Here is a 25,472-nt window from a genome sequence, read left to right on the forward strand (position 1 = left end):
TGTGCGTTGTAATTTTTTCATCGGAAAATAGCAAAAAAAAAAACATGAGAAATTGCTATGCTACATTTTAATTTTTCAAGACTACTATTGTTTTTTTTCGTTAAAATGATATTAAATATTTCAATAGTCAAAAGATAGTTCTTTGGTAATGTGGCAGCATAGTAAAATTTGGTGAAAATTTTTCTCCGTGTAGAAAAACTATTGATTAAAGCCAATATTTTATCCACCGATAAAATATTTAACAAATTGTAACGCGAAGTAGTGTAATTTATTGAGATTTAACAAACATAAACATTTCCATGACCTCCAATCAAAGAAGACTGATTGTAAAAACATCAAACGAATGGCTAGAGCTATTTGTATTTAGACATAACAGAATAAAGAAAAAAAAAACATTGAATTAAATTATTAAATTTATATATTGATCTAATTTTATTATGAGTGTGATTCGAAAAAATCTCTCCGAATTTCCACGTAATTGAGACTTCCGGAGACATTTACGGAATAATCTCCAGACTATTTTCATGATATCTCCGGATTTTTTTCGGAATTTTCGCTTAAAAAAAACCAACAAAAAAAAAAATGGAAAAATCAATAAAAAACCAGAAATAAGAGTTTACATACGAAAAATAAAAGAGGAATTTTTTTCCAAAAAAATCCAATAAAATCTGAAGAAAATCCGAAAAAACAACGGAATCATATCTCTCGAAGTCTCAATTGCGTAGGAAATCCGGAGAAATCCGGAGAGATTATTTCTACCAGGGCAGTTCTTTTCGGTTTTTTTTTTTCATCAGCACGTATTTTTTCTCACGTATCTGAAGTGAAGTGGTACTGTAAAATTATTAAATGATTTGTATTTTAAAACTTTTTATGTCTACTTATTTTATTCAATTAATTAGTTATATGTAATTTTTTTTTTAATTTAGTTTTAGTCATTCAATACTCATAATCAGTTTATGTTTGCAAGACAGTAATTTATATCGAATATTATCTTTAAGAAATTATTAACGTGAATAATTAAGTTTAATAATATCGATCATCATGATATGACGATTTTCATAAATTTTTGTATCGGGCTTCATCTAAAAATGTCCTAATGAAAATTTGACATCTCGAATAAATATTGATTGATTAGCTATAATTACAGATACCGTAAAACATCTAACGGCTAAGTAAATCGTATGCATGTTTTGAAAAAATATCGATAATTCGAAAACTATTCGAGATATCGAAATTTTTATTAGGTCAAGAACCTAACTCCGTAGCAGTGGTTATTACCGTGAACTCATTGACTTTGGATAAACTAAATTTGCCAGTTAATACAATTGCAGATTTAATAAATGCTGATGATATAGTATTAACAGACATAAAAATCTACGAGCGAAGCGGTAAAAACATTTTATATTTTAGATCATACATATATTTATTAGGGCTTCATGGGGTACAAGCCGAGACAAAATTCAATGAGTCTCGGTATCGATCTTGCTCATTTTCCCCAGGTGTTGGTTTCGGTCTTATGTGTTGATACATAAGGCTTGTAAATATCTTGTGACTCTGGCGTCAGTACCCTACTGCACGCAGAGAAATATTTCACAACAATTGTTAGAAAACTACTAAAAAATTGTTGGAAAGAACCACAAAAAAGTGGCAAGACGTAAGTCCAATGAAATATAATGTGGTCAATATCAAAATTTGTTTTACTGACTGACAAATTTTGTGGTTCCCGGAACACATAAACTTTGGTTCGGTACAACAGAATCTATTCAGCACTTATTAAAATTAATATAACTTGAAATAAAAATTCTCATTAAATATACAAATTTTGTTCTTTCTCAACTAAAAATTCTGATGAAGTTAACAAAATTTGTTCTTTTTTCAAATAAAAATTGTTTTACAGTACAAATGAAATTTATTGTACAGTAACAATTGAATTTATTCAACTTTTCATGACAATTTTTATGAAATGAACAAAATTTGTTTTCTACCTGAATAAAAATTAATGAACTCTTTAAATAAAAAAAAAAAAATCAATAATTAATAATTAATTAATTAATTAACTCACATTTAATACAATTTATGTGGCAAATCTTTTCTTTATTAGTAGTTATACAGGGCCGGTTCTAGACCAGTAGACGAGGGGATAAAGGGGGCAGGGGACAGAATTTTCGAAACTTCGAAATGACGTCATCGAACTTTCTAGAATTGATGACGTCATCGATCTTTCTGGAAAGTTCTCGAACTTATTTATTTTGTTTAATTCACTTAAGAATTCGTTTGATTTATAAATATTTTTTTCAATTTTAAAGTATATGAAATATTTGCATTACCTGAGAAGCAAAATATTGAGATGACTGACATAAATGATGTTTTCATTGATGAAGATATATTGTGTAATTTTATACGTTCAAGTGGTCATAGCTTGACATCTAAACTTAGACAGAAAATAGTCTATTTGTTAGATATATGTAAGATTTTTTTGCTTTTTTATTCTATTGAAATTATTTTCTGAAAAATTGATCATTTGTTGACATTATCATATTATGTGATGTTTTTTCAGCTAAAAATATAGTTACTAATGTTACACAAACTCATGGATTAAAGCATGCTGATGGTAGTACAACTGCTGATGTTTTATACCAGTACCATCAGATAAACCAATTGATCTCAATGATGACAAAGAGCCTTTACCAAAAAAACCAAAATTAAAAAAAAAAAATAACTGGTGACGTGGTTTCAGCTAAAGTTAGTTGTTAAGAAAGAATTTGAATTTTATTTTTTTTTCTTCACTCTACTGAATATTTAGATATTTTTTTATTTTATCAACCAATTGAAAGAACTTCTTATAATCACACTAATATGGAGATGAAATATTTGAATCATACAATGATTTAAGATATTTAACAAAAAAAAATGTAGAAAAGTTATTGTCAATATTGTGGCAAGTGAACTTTTAAAACATAAAAAAATAACCCAGAAATGTGGTTTTATTTCAAGATAAATTTCATCAACAATGTTTGACTAAAAAATTTGCTGATAATAATTATTAAGTACAAAACGTATACAAAAGTTACAAAGATGGTAGTGTATTTAAAAATAATACATTTTTTCAAATAAATAAAATTTCAATTCATCTACAAATTTATTATGACGAGTTTGGGGTTTGCAACTCTTCGAGTCCGAAAGCAGGTATACACAAAATTGGTGCTTTTTATTTTTCCATTTTAAATTTACCTTTACATATGCTTTCAAAATTAGACAATATTCGTTTACTTGCCCTCGGTTATGATTTTGATATTTAAAGTTTTGGTATAAATCCAGTTTTAAAAATAATAGTTAATGATTCAAAAATTTTAGAAACAGATGGTATATCTATAGAAGGACTTAGTTCTTTTGTCAAAGGTAGTTTAATATCTGTAAGTTGTGATAATTTGGGAGGAGCAAACATAATAGGTATGAATGAATCTTTCGTAGCCACGTATTCTTGTAGAATTTGTAAAATAACTATAAAAGAAACTAAAAAAAAAGTGTTTCATTAAATGAGTCTGTTGTGAACTTAATCATTTCATTATATCATCAGTTAGAATATTGTAATAATAATACATTTAATTTTTATGGTATAAAAGAAAAAAATTTTTGGGTAGAGTTGAAATTTTATGATTTTGTTGATAGTTGAGATATAAAACATGTACTTAAATATTTGATCAAGATAGGTATTGTCGATCTGTCAAATTTAAATAATAAAATATCAACTTTTGATTATGGCTTACATAATAGATCTTACCATCCATGTCCAATAGATTAAAATAAAAACGCAAATTTAGTAGGTCAGCGTGGTGCTCAAATGTTTTGTTTAATAACTTATTTACCACTTCTTTTAACTGATGAAATAACGAAATTAAATCATGCGGGTACAAAAATATGGAGTTATTTTATTAGAAATTATGAAAATTGTTTTTGCTCCAAAAGAAAGCTATGATATGTTAGATAGACTAATAGTTTTAATTAAAGATCATCATAGTCTTATTATTAATGAATTTAATTCATCATTGATAATGAAAGATCATTTGATAACACATCGAAAGTAAAAATGGTTTTTTAAAAAGTTTCGTATACGAGTTAAAAAATTTCAAAGACATAACACATACACTGACTAATCGTCATCAAAAATGTATTCTACAATCGTGGAATAATAGAAAACTATATTCTGAAGACGAACCACAAATTAACAACACAAAAATAATAAGTTTAAAGTCAAGTTAATTTTGTAATATTATTAACAAAACATCAAATATAAATTCAAATAATTATATTTCTATAGGTAATAGTGTTGATATTCGAGGTGAACATTTGATAATACAAAAATTTATTTGTACATCATATACTAATAGTTTTCGACTTCCGGAAAAATCCTTATGATTTTTTCACATAATTTAAAGTTTAATATTATTTGAAGTTATCAATCTACCTCATACAAAAAGTTGGAATATAGACGAGTCTATAGATAAAAAATTAGTTACTGTAACAGATTTTTTTTGTAAATTTTGTAATTGATAAAATAATAATTGTATAAATATTCATATGTATAGAGTGAATCATTTCGTTGTTTGGTTATATGAAAAATAATAAAATTTACGTATCAAAAAATATTATATAAATGAATATACATTTATTTTTTTGCTTGTACAAAAAAAAAAAAAATTTAACAGAATGTATTTGTTAAATTAACAAACAGCTGTTTTTAAATTTCATTTTACAAACAAAAATTTGTAAATTTCATTTTACAAACAAAAATTTGTAAATTTCATTTTACAAACAAAAATTTGTAAAATTAACAAACAGCTGTTTGTAAATTTTATTTTACAAACAAATATTTGTAAAATTAACAAACAATTATTTAGAGACCTAATTTAACAAATAAAATGTTTGTTAAATTAACAAATGTTTTGTTGGTGGACCTAAATTAACAAACTGAATTTGTTAATTTTACCAACTATTTTTTACTGTGTAGAAAAATTTCGAATATTCTAGAACTTTCTAGAATGTTCGATGAAGTCACTGGTTCTGTACGTTAGACAATGACGTTACCAATTTAGAATATTCTCAAACATCTCAAAACAATTTAGAACGTATTAAGAAAAATTTAGAACAATTTAGAACATTTCAAAACATTGGAGAATAATTTAGAACAACTTAAAACATTGTAGAACAATTTAGAACATTCAAAATCATTTTCTAACATTTGAAAACATTGTAGAACAATTTAGAACAATGTAGGAAATTCTAGAATAATTCAGAACATTTTAGAACGTTTTAGAACAATTTATAAGATTTTGAAACAATTTAGAACATTGGAGAATAATTTAGAACAATTTATTCAAAACATTGTAGAACAATTTAGAACGATTTAAAACATTGTAGAACAATTTAGAACAATGTATAAAATTCTAGAATAGATTAGAACATTTTAGAATATTTTAGAACAATATAGAATATCCTATACCATTTTAAATCAATTTACAACATTTTAGAAGAATTTAGAACATTGGAGAACGATCTAGAAAATCCCGTTATCGACCAACCTTTCATCATTTTTAAAATCGATATCTCTCTCTCTTACCCTTAAAATACTCTTTTTACTTTGAATATTGTAGTAAACAATCCTTCTACGCAATAAATAATATTCCAGATTATTTTTTCCTTTCAAGGTCTTTAATTTTAATGACGTTAAAAAAAAAGAAGAATCTGGAATATTCTTCATTGCGTATAAGAGTTGTTTACTATAATATTCAAATTAAAAAAGGATAGGGTATTTCAAGAGTAAGAGAGGGAAATATTCTTCTCAGTGACCTGGGATGTCTAACGTTGCTGCTACTCGGTATTTCATCATTCTAAAAAATCGATATTTCCCCCTCTTACCTTTGGAATCTGCTATGCTTTCTGACTCTGAAAATGTAGTAAACAAGCTACGCAATAATTTCCATTGTATAGTAGGGTCGTTTGCTACAATATTCAACGTAAGGAAGGATAGAAGATTTTAATAGTAAGAGAAAGAAATATCGATTTTTTAGAATCAATTTTTTTTTTTCGGGTAGCTTCTGGAATAACTGGAGTATATAAGCAGCAACGTGATGCGTCTCCGATCATTCGTCAATTGTGTTTTGACAGGTGCTTATATATTCCAGTTATTCCAAAGCGTTAAAAAAAAATAAGTGAGAATGGATACTAAACTACCGAAGTAAGTGATGATTTTTTTTTTTTAATTAATTAGTGTATGTGAGTTGAAGTGCTTAAATGATAGTTGATGAATGTGAATTAAAGTGGATGAATGAATATTCATTGACCTGAATGTTAATGGATTTTGATGAATGAATATTAATTGAAGTGAATAAATGATAATTGATGAATGTTTATGATGTTTCGATGGATGATTGATGGATTTTATTTAAAGTGATTAAATGTTAGTTGATGAGGGAATATTAATTGAAGTGAGTGAATGATAATTAATCAATGTTGATGATTTTTGAATAATAATAATAATAATAATAATAATAATTAATAATTTTTTTGAAAAAGTAAAAACTCCACCGTCCTTCAATTCGGCAATTTAAAAATCGTTTGCTTTTTTTTACTTTTTTTTACTTTTTTTCAAAAAATGAATTGACGCATAGAAGGACGTCGGAGTTGACTTGATGAAACTTAGAAAAAATAAGAAGCCCTGTGGTCTAGTGGTCAAGGCGTTTGCCCGGAAAGCAAGAGACCCGGGTTCGATTCCCGGCGGGGGAACTTCGTTATTTCTTCGGGTTTTCTTCAAAAAATTATTATTATTATTATTATTATTATTATTATTATTATTATTATTATTATTATTATTATTATTATTATTATTATTATTATTATTATTATTATTATTATTATTATATATGTATTATGTATGTATGTGTTTGTGTGTATTATGTGTGTGTGTATTATTATTATTATTATTATTATTATTATTATTATTATTATTATTATTATTATTATTATTATTATTATTATTATTATTATTATTATTGTATTATTATTATTATTATTATTATTATTATTATTATTATTATTATTATTATTATTATTATTATTATTATTATTATTATTATTATTATTATTATTATTATTATTATTATTATTATTATTATTATTATTATTATTATTATTATTATATCGCGTATTATTATTATTATTATTATTATTATTATTATTATTATTATTATTATTATTATTATTATTATTATTATTATTATGTATGTATTATTATTATTATTATTATTATTATTATTATTATTATTATTATTATTATTATTATTATTATTATTATTATTATTATTATTATTATTATTATTATTATTATTATTATTATTATTATTATTATTATTATTATTATTATTATTATTATTGTGTATTATTATTATTATTATTATTATTATTATTATTATTATTATTATTATTATTATTATTATTATTATTATTATTATTATTATTATTATTATTATTATTATTATTATTATTATTATTATTATTATTATTATTATTATTATGTGTTATTATGTATTATTATTATTATTATTTATTATTATTATTATTATTATATTATTATTATTATGTTATTATTATTATTATGTGTATTATTATTATTATTATATATTATGTATTATTATTATTATTATTATTATTATTATTATTATTATATATATATATATTATATATTATGTATTTATTATTTATATATATATATATTATATTTATATATTTATTATTATGTATGTGTATATTTATTATTATTATTATTATTATTATTATTATTATTATTATTATTATTATTATTATTATTATTATTATTATTATTATTTATTATTATTATTATTATTATTATTATGTTATTATTATTATTATTATGTGTATTATTATTATTATTATATTGTATTATTATTATTATTATTATTATGTATTATGTGTATATATTATTTATATATATATATTATATATATATTATTATTATGTATGTGTATGTGTGTGTGTATTATTATTATTATTATTATTATTATTATTATTATTATTATTATTATTATTATTATTATTATTATTATTATTATTATTATTATTATTATTATTATTATTATTATTATTATTATTATTATTATTATGTAACATGACATTTCTGCCAGTTATCTTCTCGGACCGCTTGTTACCGCCATTTTACCTGTAAATTGTCCTTTCTAATAAACAAAGCTAAAAACCAATAAATCAAACATAATAATAATAATAATTTATATCCAAAAACGTAATAATTAAAATCAGGGGTTTTCAAATCACCTTAAAACCGGAAAAAGGCATAACACAATCTCGCGCTCAGAACACAATCATACCTGGACAAAATACAATCAAACAAATGAATAAAACAACCGAAACAAGCAATCTAGAGGAAAGCCGCAGGGTCGCTCAGCGTGTGGGTTTTGGTAGAAGGGCCGGATAAAGCTGTTATAATTAATTTTACCTGAAAATAATAATAAATAAATAACCCAAAATAATAACAAAAGAAACACTATTAATTCATTTTACTTTATATTTATTTATCAAACACAAACTCAATTATCAACGTAACTCAAATAGCCAACGTAACTCAAAAATACAAAATAAACTAATCCATATTTATCTCAAAAATCCTATTCTAAAGGGGACCGCGTCCAACAAAATATTAATTAATTAATAATTAATAAACAAACTAATTCTAAATATCAAATGTATCAAAGTATCATGATCAACTCGAGGATCTGCCTTATATAAAAAAATTAATAGATTATCTCTGTGACTGTTGGAATGTATCTGATGCTACAGACGTAGTTCATTTCTCTTTTATACTAAATGAACGACCTTGGAATGTTTTAAAATATTTTAGAACATTATCAAATGTTCTGGAATATTCTGGAATGTTCTATAATGTTCTAAAATGTTTTAAAATGTTCTGGAATGTTTTGGAATAATAAAAAAATGTTTCCGAATGTTTCCGAAATTTCTATAATATTCTAGAATGTTCATCGAGGTCATATTTTTAGTATATAAAGCCGAAGTTGCGGAAGATTCAGTCAGTCAGTCAGTCAGTCAGTGAATTAATATAGTGATCGTCGAAGTGATATAGTAATAAAATGGAGTCTAAAAAGTGTTTAAAATAAATTGAGGTTATGGAAAAAGGATTTGCGCTAGCTCGTACACCTGAACAAATAGAAAAATGGCTGAAGCTTGAATCTAAGAACATCAGACTTATAAATAAAGCATTAAAAGTTTCTGCAAAGACAATTGGTGATAAAATAAGAATTCAAACAACAATTTCTCAACTAAGACCGTTATGTGAAAAATTCAAAAGTGAACGAAAACATGGTGCTGGTGTCGGACATAATAAAAAACGTAGTGATAGAGTAAAGTAGTTAGATAGTGATTCAGCATTTCAAGGACGAATAAGATCAGGAACTATAGTTAATATCAAACATACAATCAAAATCAAATTGTCGTTAATTAAATAAAATATATTGTGTACACAACAAAAAATTGTAAATTAAACAAGCTGAGCAATAAATCAAAACGTGGTAAACGACGACGTGAATCAGGACGGCGTCCTTCCATAAATCACGCCGCCATTACTCAAAAATAAAACTTGTTGCATCAGCGTTGAAGAAATAAAATCAATTCAACATCAATAATTTTCATTGCTGGCAATCATTCAACATCAATAATTTTCATTGCTGGCAATTACTCAACATCAAATATTTGGACATTTACTTGGTCTGATCAACCAAGCATTCCAAGGCCAACGAATAATCGTCAGCATCATCAATTTGGCATCAAGAACTTCAATCACCAGTCAGGGTATATTGGTATGAGTATGTGTGTGATTTGTGTGAATGATTAGGGCATAATACTTTGAATAAATACAACTAATTTTCGTATATTGAAATATAAAAATTCTGTTTAATTGTTATTTTACATCCACTCAATTTCAGGATAAATTTAAATAATTAATATTCATATTTTAAAGTAAATTTCATTGCATATTCATTTGATAAAATTTAAACAAGTAAGATTGGTCGTTTTTATATTTAAACAATAAAAGAAAATAAAAATATAAAAGCCCAAGCTTACAAGTTTATTTGTTTAAGAGCTAAACTTCATACATTTCGTGTTCTTAGAGAAGAAAAAGATACTAAAAAAGCCAAAGGTGTTAAAAGTTCGATTTTTAAAAAAATCACTTTTGAGGATTATAAAAATTAACTTTTAGATCATGTATTATTATCAAAAACTCAATAATTGATTAGAAGTAAGATACATGAAGTCAATACAATAGCACAGAAGAAAATAGCTTTAAGTTAGTTAGATGATAAGAGACAATTGTTACCAGATACTACGGATACTGTACCATGGGGTTATTAAATAAAAAGATAATAAATATATTTTCACAAGTTTTATTTATTCAGAAAATTATAATACATTTTTTTTTCTACCAGTCTGATTTATTTATCCAACTATTGGATAGTGTGTGTCATCATACCCTAACCATTTCACATACAATTTATCGCCACGTTTTTTTACTATCTTTCCAATCAAATAAATATCAGGATATTTAACTTTTGTTAATTCTTCTTCATAGAATCCTCCTTCAATTGGATGGTCTTCATAATCGATAAGTTTATATGTGACTGGATCCGTATTTTTCACTTCCTTGATTGTAAAAACTTCCGTTGTAAAGTTTGTTGTATAACCTTTCTCGAAAACACTTTTATATTTACTTATACGAACTTTATCGTTAACTTTAAATTTATTTTTTATATGTTGTTTCACTTTTCAAAATTTTCATAAATATTTTTCAATAGAGATTTCTCGTTTGTTTGATTAACATTCATTGGTTTTATTTTTATTGTTCTATGTGTTGATCTATTATAATTTTCAAGCAGATGTGGTAAAATTTCTAACCACTTGTAGGATCCTTGATAAATAAATTTTTGCCACATTTTATTCTTTAGTGTTCTATTGAAACGTTCGACAATTGATGCTTTGAGATTGCTATATGTTGAATACATGTTTATTTTATATTTTTGCATGAGAGCTTCAAATTCTTTGTTGCAGAATTCTTTTCCTTGATCAACATGTAAATTTTTTGGAATTCGTTCTTTTTCTAGGACAAATTTCATTGCTGCTCTTACATCTTTTCCAGTTTTTGATTTTAATGGTATAGCCCATGCAAATTTCGGAAATACATCAATGATTTTGAGCAATATTTATAGTTGCGATTAACAGATGTATAAGCTTGCATATCAACAAGATCCGCCTGCCAAGTTTCATCCAGTCCTCCGATATCAACATTACGACGAATATAATTTCTTCGAGCAAGTCTGTGTAGCTCATGAGCAACCGCTGCTTTTTTATGATCCATTCAAACGATTTTCGAGTTTTCTGATATGACTATCCAAGATTTCAAGTTTTGTTATTATTTTAATTTCCAAAGTTTCGATTCCAGTGCTCAATGTGTTGAGTGATTTTTCAGTATTTATTTTGAAATTTTTAAATGCTCCATTCAATGAATTCAGTCTGGAATCTAATGTTTGAATGGATTATATATTTAGAAGTGAAAGACTTTAAGTTGTTTCAAATTCAAGACGATTATTCTTAATGAACTCTTGAATTTGAGATTGGAGTGAGTTGGCTATTATATTATTATTATCAACATCATCCCGTAAAGATGCGGTTAATTGATATAAAATTCGTGTTACGTCTTTTACTATTGCCTTCGTAATTTTAACAAAAGCTGCATCGTTTAATTCTAATGCATCGGCAATATTACACAATCGTATATTATTTATATCATATTTTCCATCTAATATTCGTTTAAAACCATCTCCTGGTGGACCTCGAACACTTTGTATTGAATTTTTATTTTTTGATTGTCGGCCGAAAAGATCTATACTCATCTTGACAGCTGATAAACAACTGAGCTCAAGCCACAGATGTATACGTATGAATAGATGATTCCAGCTTCTGTCAATTCTTTAATTATTGAAATGATTTCATTAGTATGAGTAGTGTATCAAGGAAAGTTCTAGATCAGAGGGAGGTCGAAAAAAGGTAGATCGGCGAGGGGACAGGGGACTGAAACTCGGTTGGTAAAACAGAGATGGTAAAGAACTTTTTCATTTGAATTCCCAGTTGTTGATAATGCAGAGATGGTAAAGAAATTTGTCATTTGATGGTGAAAATTCGCAACTGTCATGTGTCGGTAATACAGATTTGGAAAAATTTTCTTATTTTAACGTGCGATTTCTCATGTCCCATGCCCCATGTCTTATGTCTTATGTCCCATATATCATTTGATGGTGTAAATTCCCAATCTCCATGTGTCGGTAATACAGACTTGACCGGAAAAATTAAATTTTGTTATTTTAACGCGCGATTTCTCATGTCTTATGTCCCATATACCATTTGATGGTGTGAATTCCCAATTGTCATGTGTCGGTATTACAGACTTGACCGGGAAAAAATTAAATTTTGTTATTTTAACATGAGATTTATCGTGTCCCATGTCGTGGGGCATAGCTCAAGTCTCAAGTCCCATGTCTCATGTCCTATATACATATATATTTTTTAATTAGATGTTGCTGTAACTAGGAATTAAAATGAAAATTGAAAAAATTTTATTGTATTTTCGGATGACACATAAAACTTTCATCGCGGTCGGTAATGAAGATTTCTACTTTACCGACTGATGGTAAAGTAGACTTTCCAAGTTTCGGGAGTCAACCAAATATGCAATAAAATTTTTTCGGAAATTTTAAAAAAAAATTTGGAAATTTTCCAAAAACATTCTCCATCTTAGATTGACTTCTGAAAATTTTTTCTTGTCAGCAAAAAATTTACTCGAAATATTAATTTTTTATTATTATTTATTCATTTTTCAATACTATCATAGGATGTAAGCTGACGTCACTTTTTTAACTTGAATATCAATTCAACATGAAATTACAAAAAAATGATTCTCGTAGAATGTATTCAAAGATAAAAAAATGGAGTCATCAAAAAAGTAAAGTCAACTATATTTTTATTATTCTAAAATAATATAAATCACGTCCAACGTGAAGACAATGATTCGAACGGGGCATCGAAACATGATCCATGACGTACGGCAAGCACGCGTGGTCATTGTAGATTCATTGTCTCAATCATACATCGCTTTTTATTTTTTGCTTACTTTGCACATTTTCATTTTTCTTTTCAAGACAAATGTATTGTTCTTTTTATTTATTAAATATATTTTATGTTGATTGCACGGTAAATTATTCATCTTTTATTAGTCAGTGGTCAGTTGATCTCGCGGCAACTACTTCCTCCTGATTATTAAAAAAATTATATATTTAAAAATGTATTCTATCGAAAGGTGTGAGAAGCTTGTTAACATTTTAAGTGCGGGTTATTCATCCGCAAATACTATTGAAAATATTGATCGATAGATCAAATGGGGTAGTGTAAATGTAAAACTATTGAATAAATTTTTGAAAAATTCAGCTGATTCAGTCGGTGCAAAAAAAAGAATCCAATTAGAAGTTGTTAGACTTACAACAATAATTGAAAAGCTGCAAGTAAAAAGAGGAAAAAAATTACATCATGGTGCTGGCATGAGCACTCATCATGATGAACCAACATTGCATGGCAGAGTAAAATGGAATAACTTGGAGAATATTTTCAAAGGCATTATTATAACCGGAAGTGTAACAAACCTTTATCATATAAGAATTAAAGATTTTCTCAGAGATGCCCAAACTGTTGTCAGCAGAAAACTAAAAGCTTTTTTGAAAAAAAAAATTAATCTCAAGATCAATTCATGTTTACATTGTGAATATGAAGTTTTAAAAGATGATACAGAAGTGAGAGAAATCAAATCTTTTATTACAAAAAATGCTGTTATACTTCCAACAACAGACCTCGATGGTTGGTTCAATGAACACTTTTTCGATCCATTATTAAAGAAAATTGAGGAGTTCAATCTTGGCATTTCCGGCTGGAGCTTGAAAAAAATTCAGAGCATTATCTTTACTGTATGCAAATATCAACCGTTGCGTGGTGGTGATTCCACGTTTGTTGAAATGCCTGATGACATCAAAAAAAAAAAGCAGTTTTGAATATAGAAAATAAAGATCATTTTTGTTTTTTGTCGTGTGTGACTGCAGCTTTACATCCTGCTCAAGAAAATGTGTGTTGTGTTGCATCATATCCACATTTCAGTACAGTGTTATCATATGATGGGATATCTTTTTCAATAAAGTTGCGAGACATACCAAAATTTGAAAAACTCAACAATTTGAAAATAAATGTTTACGCAATTGTTTCAAATAATCCGAAAAAAAGTATTATTGCTCCTATATTTTTGAGTGATAATATTTGTGACAGTCAAACGATTCATCTGTTGGCAGTCGATAAAAACGGAAATGATAATAAAAAAAAAAATGTTACCAATACTAATGACAGTAGTTTTGATGATGAATGTTTTTCGGCTGACGACGACGATGATGATGATGATGACGATGACGACAATAAAATGGAAGTTGATGAAGAAAATGAATATGAAAATTATGTTCAAAAGCAGAAAAAAGGAAAAAAAAATTTCCATTTTGCATTAATTAAAAATTTGTCACGCCTTGTAGCCTCGCAAGTGAATAAGAAAAATGGTCGTTTATATATTTGTGATAGATGTCTAAATCATTTCTCGTCAGAGCTCTATTTGGAAAAACATTTGGCTGACTGTTGTCAAATTAATCATGCACGGATGATTATGCCAAGAAAAGATGCCAATATACTGAAATTTGAAATCATCGATACAGAGAACTTGCACCTTTTGTCGTCTATGCTGATTTGGAGTGTATTTTAAAACCGATTGACAATACCGACTCTGAAGAGCATGTTCCACACAGTGCTGCGTACTATGTTAAATGTACCTATAATAATACATTATCATTCTACAGAATGAATCGTAGTGAAAACTGTATTGAATGGTTTATTGGAGAATTGGAAAGATTAGCTCACCAGGTCAATGATATACTTTTAAATCCAATACCAATTGAAAAATTGACTGTGCAACAGTAGCACGAATTTCAAAATGCTACAATTTGTCATATATGTGAGGAGATTTTCATGGAGCAAGACGTTAAGCACCATGATCACGATCATTTCAGCGGATCATATCGAGGTCCAGCTCATGCTAGATGCAATGATAATTATACAAAGTCTCACAACATACCCGTCGTTATGCACAATTTATCGGCATACGACTCACATTTTTTAATACAAGAACTTTGCAAGGCATTCGATGGTCGCATACATATATTACCAATAAACAAAGAAAAATACATTTCATTTACAAAAAAAGTGGATAATACTGGTGTAAGTTTAAGATTCATTGACTCATTTAGATTTATGTCTAGTAGTATTGATAGATTATCATCTGATTTGAGCAATGATCAAAAAATTATAACACGTAGTGAATGCAATAGTGAATACTTCGATTTATTGTGTAGAAAAGGTGTATTTCCATACGAATATATTGACTCATGGGAAAAATTAACTGAAACAACTCTACCACCAAAAAAAGAATTTTTCTCAAAATTAAATAATGCTAACATCTCAGATGCAGACTATGAACATGCCAAAAATATTTGGGAAAAATTTCAAATAAATACATTAGGTGAATATTCTGATTTATATTTGAAAACTGATGTGCTTGTGTTGGCTGATATTTTTGAAAATTTCCGTTTGAGCTGTTTATCAACATACAGTCTAGATGCACTCCATTATTTTACCGCACCAGGTCTAGCATTTGATGCAATGTTAAAATATGCAGGTGTGGAACTTGAACTTTTGACAGACCCAGCAATGCATCTTTTCATTGAGAAAGGAATTCGAGGTGGTGTTGCACAATGTATGAACCGATACGCAAAAGCCAACAACCGATATATGGGTGATAAGTACAATCCAGAAGAAGAAGAATCATACATCATGTATTTTGATGTAAATAATTTATATGGTGCTGGCATGAGTCAATATTTGCCTTATGGAGGTTTCCAATGGGAAGACAATTTAAATATTGATGAGACAAATATATCTGATGAAGCTGGAATTGGATATATCTTAGAGGTTGACTCAGATAATCCAAAATATTTACATGGATGTCATAAAGATTTACCGTTGTGTCCAGAGCAATTCACAGCACCAAATTCAAAGCAATCAAAATTAATGACAACTCTATTTGCGAAAAAAAATTATGTGATACATTATAGAAATTTAAAATTATATTTGGGACTTGGCATGAAGTTGAACAAAATTCATCGTATATTGAAATTTAAACAGAGCTCATGGCTGAAAAAATATATAGACCTTAATACTGGTATGCGTCAGCAAGCGACCACAGATTTTGGCAAAAATTTCTTCAAACTGATGAACAACAGTGTGTATGGTAAAACAATGCAAAATGTAAGAAAAGAAAAAGATGTTAAAATAGTAACAAAATGGGAAGGTCGCTATGGAGCAAAATCATTGATTGCGAAACCAAATTTTCACAGCTGCTCAATTTATAAAGATGACATTGGAATTATTGAAATGTCACGAGTGAAAATAATTTTCAATAAGCCAATTTATTCTGGATTTACAATATTGGATCTTTCAAAAATCTGGATCTATGATTTTTACTACAATTATATTTAAAAAAATTTTAACCACAATGATGTCAAAGCACTTTACATGGATACTGATTCACTCATTTTAAATTTCAAAGTTCCTGATATTTATGAGAAAATTAAAGAAAATTTAGAAAGATTTGACACATCAGATTATTCACAAAATAATGTTTATAATATGCCAAGAGTCAACAAAAAAGTTATTGGTCTTATGAAAGATGAAAATAATGGCAAAATTATGACTGAGTTTGCTGGCTTGAGAGCCAAATTGTATAGTTATAAAGTTATAAACATTGATGATGATAAAACTTACAAAAAAGCAAAAGGTGTAAAAGGTTCGGTTTTGAAAGACATAAATTTTGATAATTATATGACCTGCCTTTTGAATCATCAAATATTGAAAAAAAATCAACATTTAATAAGAAGTAAAGATCATTAAGTAAAAACAATTGTACAAATTAAAGTTGCACTCAGCTGGGCTGATGATAAACGAGCTCTTGATCAAAATCGTGGAACTGATACCTGACGTTTTATTTTCTAAATTATTTTATAAAAAAAAATGGAAATATGATACTAAGTTGAGCGAGTTATATTGTTTATATTTCGTTGAATTTGGAGTAGAAAGTGCTGACGTTTTATTTTTTTTAAACTATTTCTATAAACAAAATTAGAAATTTGATACCAAAGTGCGCGCGTCTTTACTCTTTTGTATATGAGTACCAAAGAAAAAAAATATTTCAGTCTTCAATAAGATTTCAGTCATAATGGTTAAATATATTGTTGATGTTCAAGGATTTTATGATACTGATCAAAGTTTTATTGTGAAAGAATTTGCAATAGCAAATTTAAATCAAGAAGATGATATCAAGTCGCTAGTATTCAAGCCTCCATGTGCCATGAGTACATTATCATCTGCTTGCAAACTGACAAATAATTGGTTAACAAACAATCATCATGGACTGTTATGGAACTCAGAAGATGTTGATTATGCTGAACATGGAAAAATTATAAATGATAGCCTTGAGTCTTCAATTTACGTATATGTAAAAGGTCATGAAAAAAAAAAATGGCTCGGCAATATTTTAAAAGACGATAAAACTATTATCGATTTGATTGATATGGATTGTTCAGCGCATGGCAAACTACCAACTAAGGTATGTCAAAAAAACTATGTTCACCATCTGAGTTATCATCTCAATTTATGGACTCTTACTTGTGCATTGGATAATGTACAAAAATTGAGAGCATGGTTCCGAACTACCTGGGGATCAGTTTCATCATTGAAAAAATCGATTCAGCTATTTTGTCATCTTGAGAGTCTGGCAAAAATGGCAACAGAAGATATTGCAAATTTACCAGAGAGATATATTTTTCTGCTTACACCAAACTCAATTGATGCTGTATGGGACAAATTGCCAGAAAAATTTAAAACAAAAAAAGGTTTTCTTCAATATAAACGCTGCATTGAACATTATCATCATTAAGACGAAAAATCAGATGAATTTGACGGGCCATCACCCATGATAAAAGATTGTACATTATGTCAAAATAAAAATAAATGAAAAAAAAATTTTTTAACATACATTGTTGGTTCATTTATTATAATAATAATTTTTAATTTTCAGTAAGGAGAAAATAATATATACAACAATGTACATTATTTGATTTATTTATTTATTTTTTTTTTCTTTTACATATTATTATTATAAATATAGGATTGGTAAGTTTACAGGCATATATTAAACGAGCTTGCGTACTGAACCACTAATTGGATTATATTCAACAATTCGATCATGTAAAATCAAACAATAAGCTGATGTTTGAGCTGGAAATTGTGTTGTTGATTCAAATTCGAGTCGAATATCTACTGGTCCAGATTTTCGAAATTCATTTTGCTTTGAACAATCTATGACAATAAGTGGAGCTTCTTTCAAAAATTTTTGTCTTGTAAATAATGGTTTTCGTGTTTCTGTGTAATAGTAGGAAGCTTGGAAATATGCAAACATATCATATAATAATGAGAATTGATTATGAGCAAAATAAATATTTAAATTTCCATGAGGATATGATTGTAAATTTAAAAACAGCTTAACATCACGCAAGTTACAATGATCAAAAACACTTGAATTGTTTGTTACAGAGTTTTTTCGTCCTGTTTGGAAGCCTAAAATTATGTATCTCGGTTTTTCCAATTGTGTTGATGTTTTCACACTCCAATTTTGTTTTGTAGTTGCAGGTAATAGTCGATACTCGTACAATTCCCATGTACGAAAACTGATTGCTATGGATGGGTCCTTGGCAATGTAATTTAAAAGTTGTATTTTCTGCTTATCAGACACTTTGATATATGGAACAATCCATTCTACTTTTTGAAGTTTAATTTGTATTTTTTCGCCACTTTTTCCTTCCGCAGGTTGTTCTTGTAGACAGGCATTCACATCACTATTTGCTCTTATTAGGATGAGTTGTTTTGAGCATGTTTTGCATTGATAATTATTTTTTTATAATCTTCAGCAAATCCTAGCAGCGGGCTCAGTGGTATTGATATATCAAAATAACCACTTGAATCGAATAATGATTCTTTATCAGACATTAACCATCCAGCATTCTCCAATAATGATTTTTGATTTGGACTCAAGGAAATATATCCTTTCATAAGAGTCGTAAGACCAACATTTTTGCTCCGATCAATTTCAATCGCATTTATCTCATAGCGAATTTCTTCAAACATGTGTGCTATTGCCATTCGTACCAATGAAGTTGTTTTTGGCACAGATTTTCCGTCACTTGTAAGAAATTGTCCAGTAATATGTAGTGAACTTTTACTTGGTAGTACACATAAATCACAATGCATGTAACTCACAATGGGCAATCGATTCATCAAAAATGATCGGTTCTTGTAAACTTAAAATTTCATCCATGGTATAATACAAAAAAAGCAACAAAATGACACTTTTATTTCCGTAGATGTTGTTGACGTGGACTGAGACCGAGACTCTTGAGAAACTGAATACTCTGATGTGTTATCGCTTTGCTTCCTTGCTTTTGACTGATTTTTTTTTGGCATAATGTCTCGCATTTATAGCTTTGCCCAATTATTTTATTATTATGTTTATTCTTTTTTTCTTTTTTTTTAAAAACGATGCCCATATTTTTTTGTCCTATTTGACACTTTTAATGTGTAGTCGAATTGTAATCGTTTCTCCACGGAAATTCACAATTTCACCATCCTGATCGACAATTTTTAATTGCAATTGATGTATTGCTTGCACTGTGACTGGCAGATAAATGACATGAGATGGTACTTCAACAATCTTATATCCAGGAGGCACAACTGGGAAAAATTCATGTATTGTGTGAACTTTGTGCTGATGCATATATGCACCAGTTGTTATGTTACACTGAATTTGGAGTGTATTGACCTTTAATATGGCAACAGGCAAGTCGGATTTATGTAGAATATCAGCTTCGAGGATTCGTTTTGTAAAGCCCAACAATCTTCCAATCGAGTCTTCTATTTCAAAATGAATACGTTTGTTACATTTAACCTCACTATGTAGTTCATTGTTATTTGGTTTAAGACTAATAGTAACGTCATTCTGACATATTGCTTTTTTGATATAACTTTCAATATCCTCAATTTCATAACTTCCTGTTGGAATTGTAATCAGTTTACAACCTTCAATGTAGACTTTATTGTTACCAACGTCAATATTCGGTATAGAATTAAAAGTTGTAAACTCGACAAGCCCAGCAACGTAATTTTTATTTGCTGACAACTTAATCGACGGGAAGTATTGTGTTTCAAGAGTCGATGACCTGCCCGACAATGTCAACGTAAATGAATCATCCATGACTAATGATTATTTTAGCATGTGTCATGATTATTTATAGTCTCTTGCCAGCCAGAAATTTGAGACATAGATGACTGCAAACAATTGTATTATAATTTTGATATTTTTCATAATTATATTCAATGCTACCAACACCAAGATAATTAATCAGTTCTTGTGGAGGCTTCAAATCACCAAAGCTATCGAAATAAATGACATCATTGAGCCGTTTTTTGTATGCAACCCAATATGTACCAGCACCATCTTTATCATCAAGATTTACAATTGCTGATTCATTTTTACGAGGACCAGTTATTGGTAAACCATTTCTCATGAAAACTCCTCGGAAATAAGGAATTTTAAAAGCTTTGGCGTATTTGATGATATCAATATTTGTGAGAGCTCGATGTGGTAGCATTACAAGTATTTTTTCTTATTTACATTTTTTGCGGGGTTTAAAAAGAGACCTAGTACTTTTTTATAAGGAGATAGAAATAATCCTTTGCCCAATACAATTGATTCCATTTTCTTATTATGACGTTGATTTTCTCGTAGTAATTTTTTTGCTGCATGTACAACATTTATTGTTGCTGCACCACCCGTCATAGCACCAGATGCACTTAATCCAGCGAATAGTGATATTAAAAATGGTAGTATACTACTATCACTGTTATTTTCTTTATTTGATGGAAGAGGTAAAATACGTGGTAAACGAATTTTTTTTTTTCCACCAACTTTTTTGACAGCAACACGTGCACTTTTCAGAACCGTCTTTATTGGATCAGTGATTCGAGGCTTTATAGATTGTTTTGATATATCTATAATCCTGTTGAGACTTGTTAAATACTTTTTATATTTTTGTTTTGGGATGATTTTAACTTTTTTATCATTCTTTTCAGTTGTTTGTATTTTCTTGATTTTATGATGAATTTTTTTATTCTTTTTGCTTCTATTTAAACCCATACCAAGTTTCGTTTTCAAATTCATTGCAGTTGTCACACCCCAACCTACGGCTCTTTCACCAAGTGACGAATCTTTGGCAAACACACGTTGCCAAGCTTTATCGGCAAGTATTTTATCAGCTTTATGTCGTTCTTCGAGATTGTCAGGATTTTTTGAGTAGCTTATATCAACAGATTAACACCGCGATCACCACGACATAATCTTTTATCGAGCTTTGTACCCGGACTACAATAATTATACTGTGGAACGTGTAATGCAAATGGCAGGCTATTGATGATACTGTTCAACAGACCCCTTCCTTTTTTTTTTTTATTTTTTTGCACGTTGATGCTCAATCATTGTCTTTGAAGAACTAACTGCATTCAATAAAATCCCGAGTATTTATATGTTTTCACGTTAGTACAGATTAAGCTAGCAGCTTGTTCAGTTGTAAAAAAAAAACATGGAATTTCAAGAACAACCATTAAAGTTGCCAGTCATCAATTTTGATCAAATCGTGCAAAAAACTGCTCCAAAAAAACCATGTGAAAAAAGACATGGAAGTTTATTACCGAATAGTGTGAGAGGTGTATTTTGTGGACCTTTAAATTCTGGCAAAACAAACGCTCTTTTTGCAATAATAATTCACCCAAATGGATTAAGATTTGAGAATGTTTATGTGTATTCCAAATCGCTTAATCAGCCAAAGTACAAATTTCTCGAAAAAATTATTAATAATGTTGAAAAAAATGGTTATTTTCCATTCAATGAACATGAGAAAGTTATTCAACCTGAAGAAGCTAGACTAAATTCACTGATGATTTTCGATGATATATCTACAGAAAAACAAGATAATGTTCGAGCATTTTTCTGCATGGGTAGACATCAAGCAGTAGATATTTTTTATTTATCTCAGATCTATGCTCACATACCCAAACATTTGGTGAGAGATAATGCCAATTTTTTCGTACTTTTTCGTCAAGATGAAAGAAATTTGAAGCATATATACAATGATCATGTAAATACTGACATGGAATTTGTAAAATTCCGCAATATATGCTCGACATGTTGGAATAAAGATAAATATGGATTCCTTGTGATTGACAACGATAGTGACCTTAATAATAGCCGATACAGGAGAGGTTTTGATTGTTATATTAACATTACAAACGATTCTGCTGAAAATACAGTTACTCCCTCTGCTACCACCACTGGTACATCTACTATCTAAAAAAATATCAGATAATTTAGAGTAATATTATACGATATATAGTAAAAATTCCAAAATAAAAGACAGTAGGATTGTGTACTGTGAACTGTCAAGAGCATCATTATCTATCATGAAGCATACAAACTTACATGCCGAAAAATCATTATTGCATGAAATTGAAAAAGCAAGTGACATTATAAGACGTAAACATAAATTAATTAAATATGGTCGAGTTGAAAATGAAAGAATAACAAGTGAGGTGTTAGGACTGAGCCTTTAAAAAAAATGCTAGCAGATGTATCAAAACAAAAACCAGCACCAAGTTCCAGTAAAAATCAAGCAGAAAAAAAAAATAATGCTCAAAGAAAAGAAGAAGAATACACGACAGAAGAAGAAGAATACGAGACAGAAGGAAAAGACGAAAAATCAATATTGACAAATAATGACGAAAAAATTGATATTGATCCGTTAACTTTTCATAAGAATAATGTTAGTGATGCTGATGATGATGATACAGACGAAGATATAACGGAGAAAAAAAAAAAATTTGGATGATGAAGAAGCACCTTGAAAGGCAAAAATCGATAAATTCTCATGACAAGGCTCAAAATACAATGTACACCATTCAAAAATTAAAAAACAATAAATTATTGTTTGGTAATTCAATGATTGAAATAAAAAATCATCATATTTATGTGAAAGATAGAATTTATCCGGCTACTCAAGGTCTCTTGGTGTTGATCGAGAAATTTTTATTGAAATGTATCACTGTTTGTCAAGTCTTTGAGAAAACAAAAAGTAGAGAGCAAAAAAGGTTCAGCACTTGTATTACCAAAATACAAAACACTACAAAAAAGTAAGAAAATAAATAATACAAATTATATATATTGGGATGATCCCAATGAGCTTGTCAATCGTCTTCAATTACTTGTAGCTTCAGAAAAAGCTGGCAATAATAGTCACGCTAATGAAATTCTTTCAATTATTGAAGAATTAAGAGAAGCTGGTATTATTTGTTAATATATATGTTCATTCAGTCTTTAATGTACAGTCATTAAAAGGACATTGGAGTGGAATAATGTCTAGTGTTGATATATTCGGACGTCAATTATCAAATAAACGAAAATATTCTATCGGAGGAAAAAGTGATGGCGATACAATAAGAGGACCACCTGGAGAAGGTTTCAAATTTACAGAAGACGGAAATTATGACATTGCAGAAAAAAAATTATGTCACATTGCCGATGCTCAAGACATGAATGATGCTGTCTCAAAAAAAGTAGCACTGATTCTAATTAAAAATGAAACTAATAATCTACTTAGAATAATGCATGAAGAGAGTCAAAAATATATCACTGAAGTCATTAGTAAACTGACAATCAAAGTGGACACATTGCAAAAAAGTGTTGAAAAATCACGTCATACATTAGATGAGCTGAGTACAGAAGTTGCAAGTATATCTCACTATTTGACAGAAAATTTGGGAGTACGTTTAGAAAATCAAAAATAAAAATGAATAAAACAAAAAAAAATAATAAAAAAGAAGACAATAGCTATTTGAGAAGCGTTGTGGCACATGAGCTACACAAGCCTGCTCGCAGATATCATTAACGTAGACATGTCGACATTAGAGCTCTCGATGAAACATGGCAATGTGATCTTGTCGACATGAGTGCATATGCATCCGTAAATGAAAATTACAAGTTTATACTTACAATAATTAATAATTTTTCCAAATATGCATTTGCTGTACCACTCAAGACAAAAAGTGCAAAAGATGTTACTGCAGCGATGAAATCTGTTTTCCTGAAAGGTCGATATCCAAAAAAACATTTACATGTCGATCAAGGCAAAGAATTTTACAACAGTGAATTTAAGAATCTCATGAAAAAATATAATATAAATATGTACTCAACATATAGTACTTTAAAAGCAAGTATAGTCGAAAGGTTTAATAGAACCCTGAAAAATCGAATGTCGGAAAGATTTACATTCCACGGCAGTTATAAATGGTTGACTATACTTCCTGAATTGATTAGAAATTATAATAATACGAAGCACAGAACTATAAAAATGAAACCAAAAAATGTAACTAAAAACAATGAAAAGGATATATTGGGGGATATATATTATAATCGAAATCCAATGTTTTGTGTCACATCAAAGTTGAAAAAAAGATCTAAAATTGGTGATAAAGTGCGAATGAGTAAATATAAAAAAATTTTCGAAAAAGGCTACACTCCCAATTGGACAACTGAAGTTTTTACAATCACAAAAGTATTGAATACAATACCGATAACTTACAAGCTTGCTGACTATCAAGATAACAATGTTGAAGGATGTTTTTATCAAGAAGAACTGAGTCCAGTACGCTATCCAGATATATATCTTGTTGGAAAAATTTTAAAAAAACGTAAAAATAAAGTACTTGTAAGATGGTTAGGTTTCGATTCTGAACATGATACATGGGAAAATGAATCAGAATTATGAATAATTATATTTACAATGTATATAGGTATAGAAATTTTTTAATAAAAAATTATAACAAAATAAATTTTTTCAAATGTTATTTATTTATTGAATATTGTGTGTATAGGCTTAGGCCAATTTTCTAATAATACAACTTGATTATTTTCTCCAATACATTGTAATATTAAAACTCTTCTTTTAATACCATCCTCTAATTCAAGGAACTTTTTTTTATTATAAAAATAATATTCAGCATTATTTTTCGGTAAGAAAAATTTG

General features: G+C 28.1%; 2 protein-coding genes across 2 annotated transcripts; one reads left to right on the plus strand and one right to left on the minus strand.

The window, feature by feature from the left end:
- Positions 1–7,119: 7,119 nt before the first annotated feature.
- Positions 7,120–8,184, minus strand: LOC122850417 (glycosyltransferase-like protein gnt13; the record flags this gene model as incomplete). The annotated part of the gene is made up of 2 exons (XM_044149568.1): positions 8,058–8,184; positions 7,120–7,277 (listed from the first exon to the last, which is right to left on the minus strand). Coding segments are annotated over exons 1-2 (285 nt in total), but the record flags the coding sequence as incomplete, so codon positions are not given.
- A 16,613-nt stretch (positions 8,185–24,797) lies between these two features.
- Positions 24,798–25,214, plus strand: LOC122850418. Its single transcript, XM_044149569.1, has one exon. The coding sequence runs from the start codon at positions 24,798–24,800 to the stop codon at positions 25,212–25,214; it is 417 nt and encodes a 138-aa protein (XP_044005504.1).
- Positions 25,215–25,472: the final 258 nt, after the last annotated feature.

The sequence above is a fragment of the Aphidius gifuensis genome, linkage group LG2 (genome assembly GCF_014905175.1).
Source record: "Aphidius gifuensis isolate YNYX2018 linkage group LG2, ASM1490517v1, whole genome shotgun sequence".
NCBI lineage: Eukaryota > Metazoa > Arthropoda > Insecta > Hymenoptera > Braconidae > Aphidius > Aphidius gifuensis.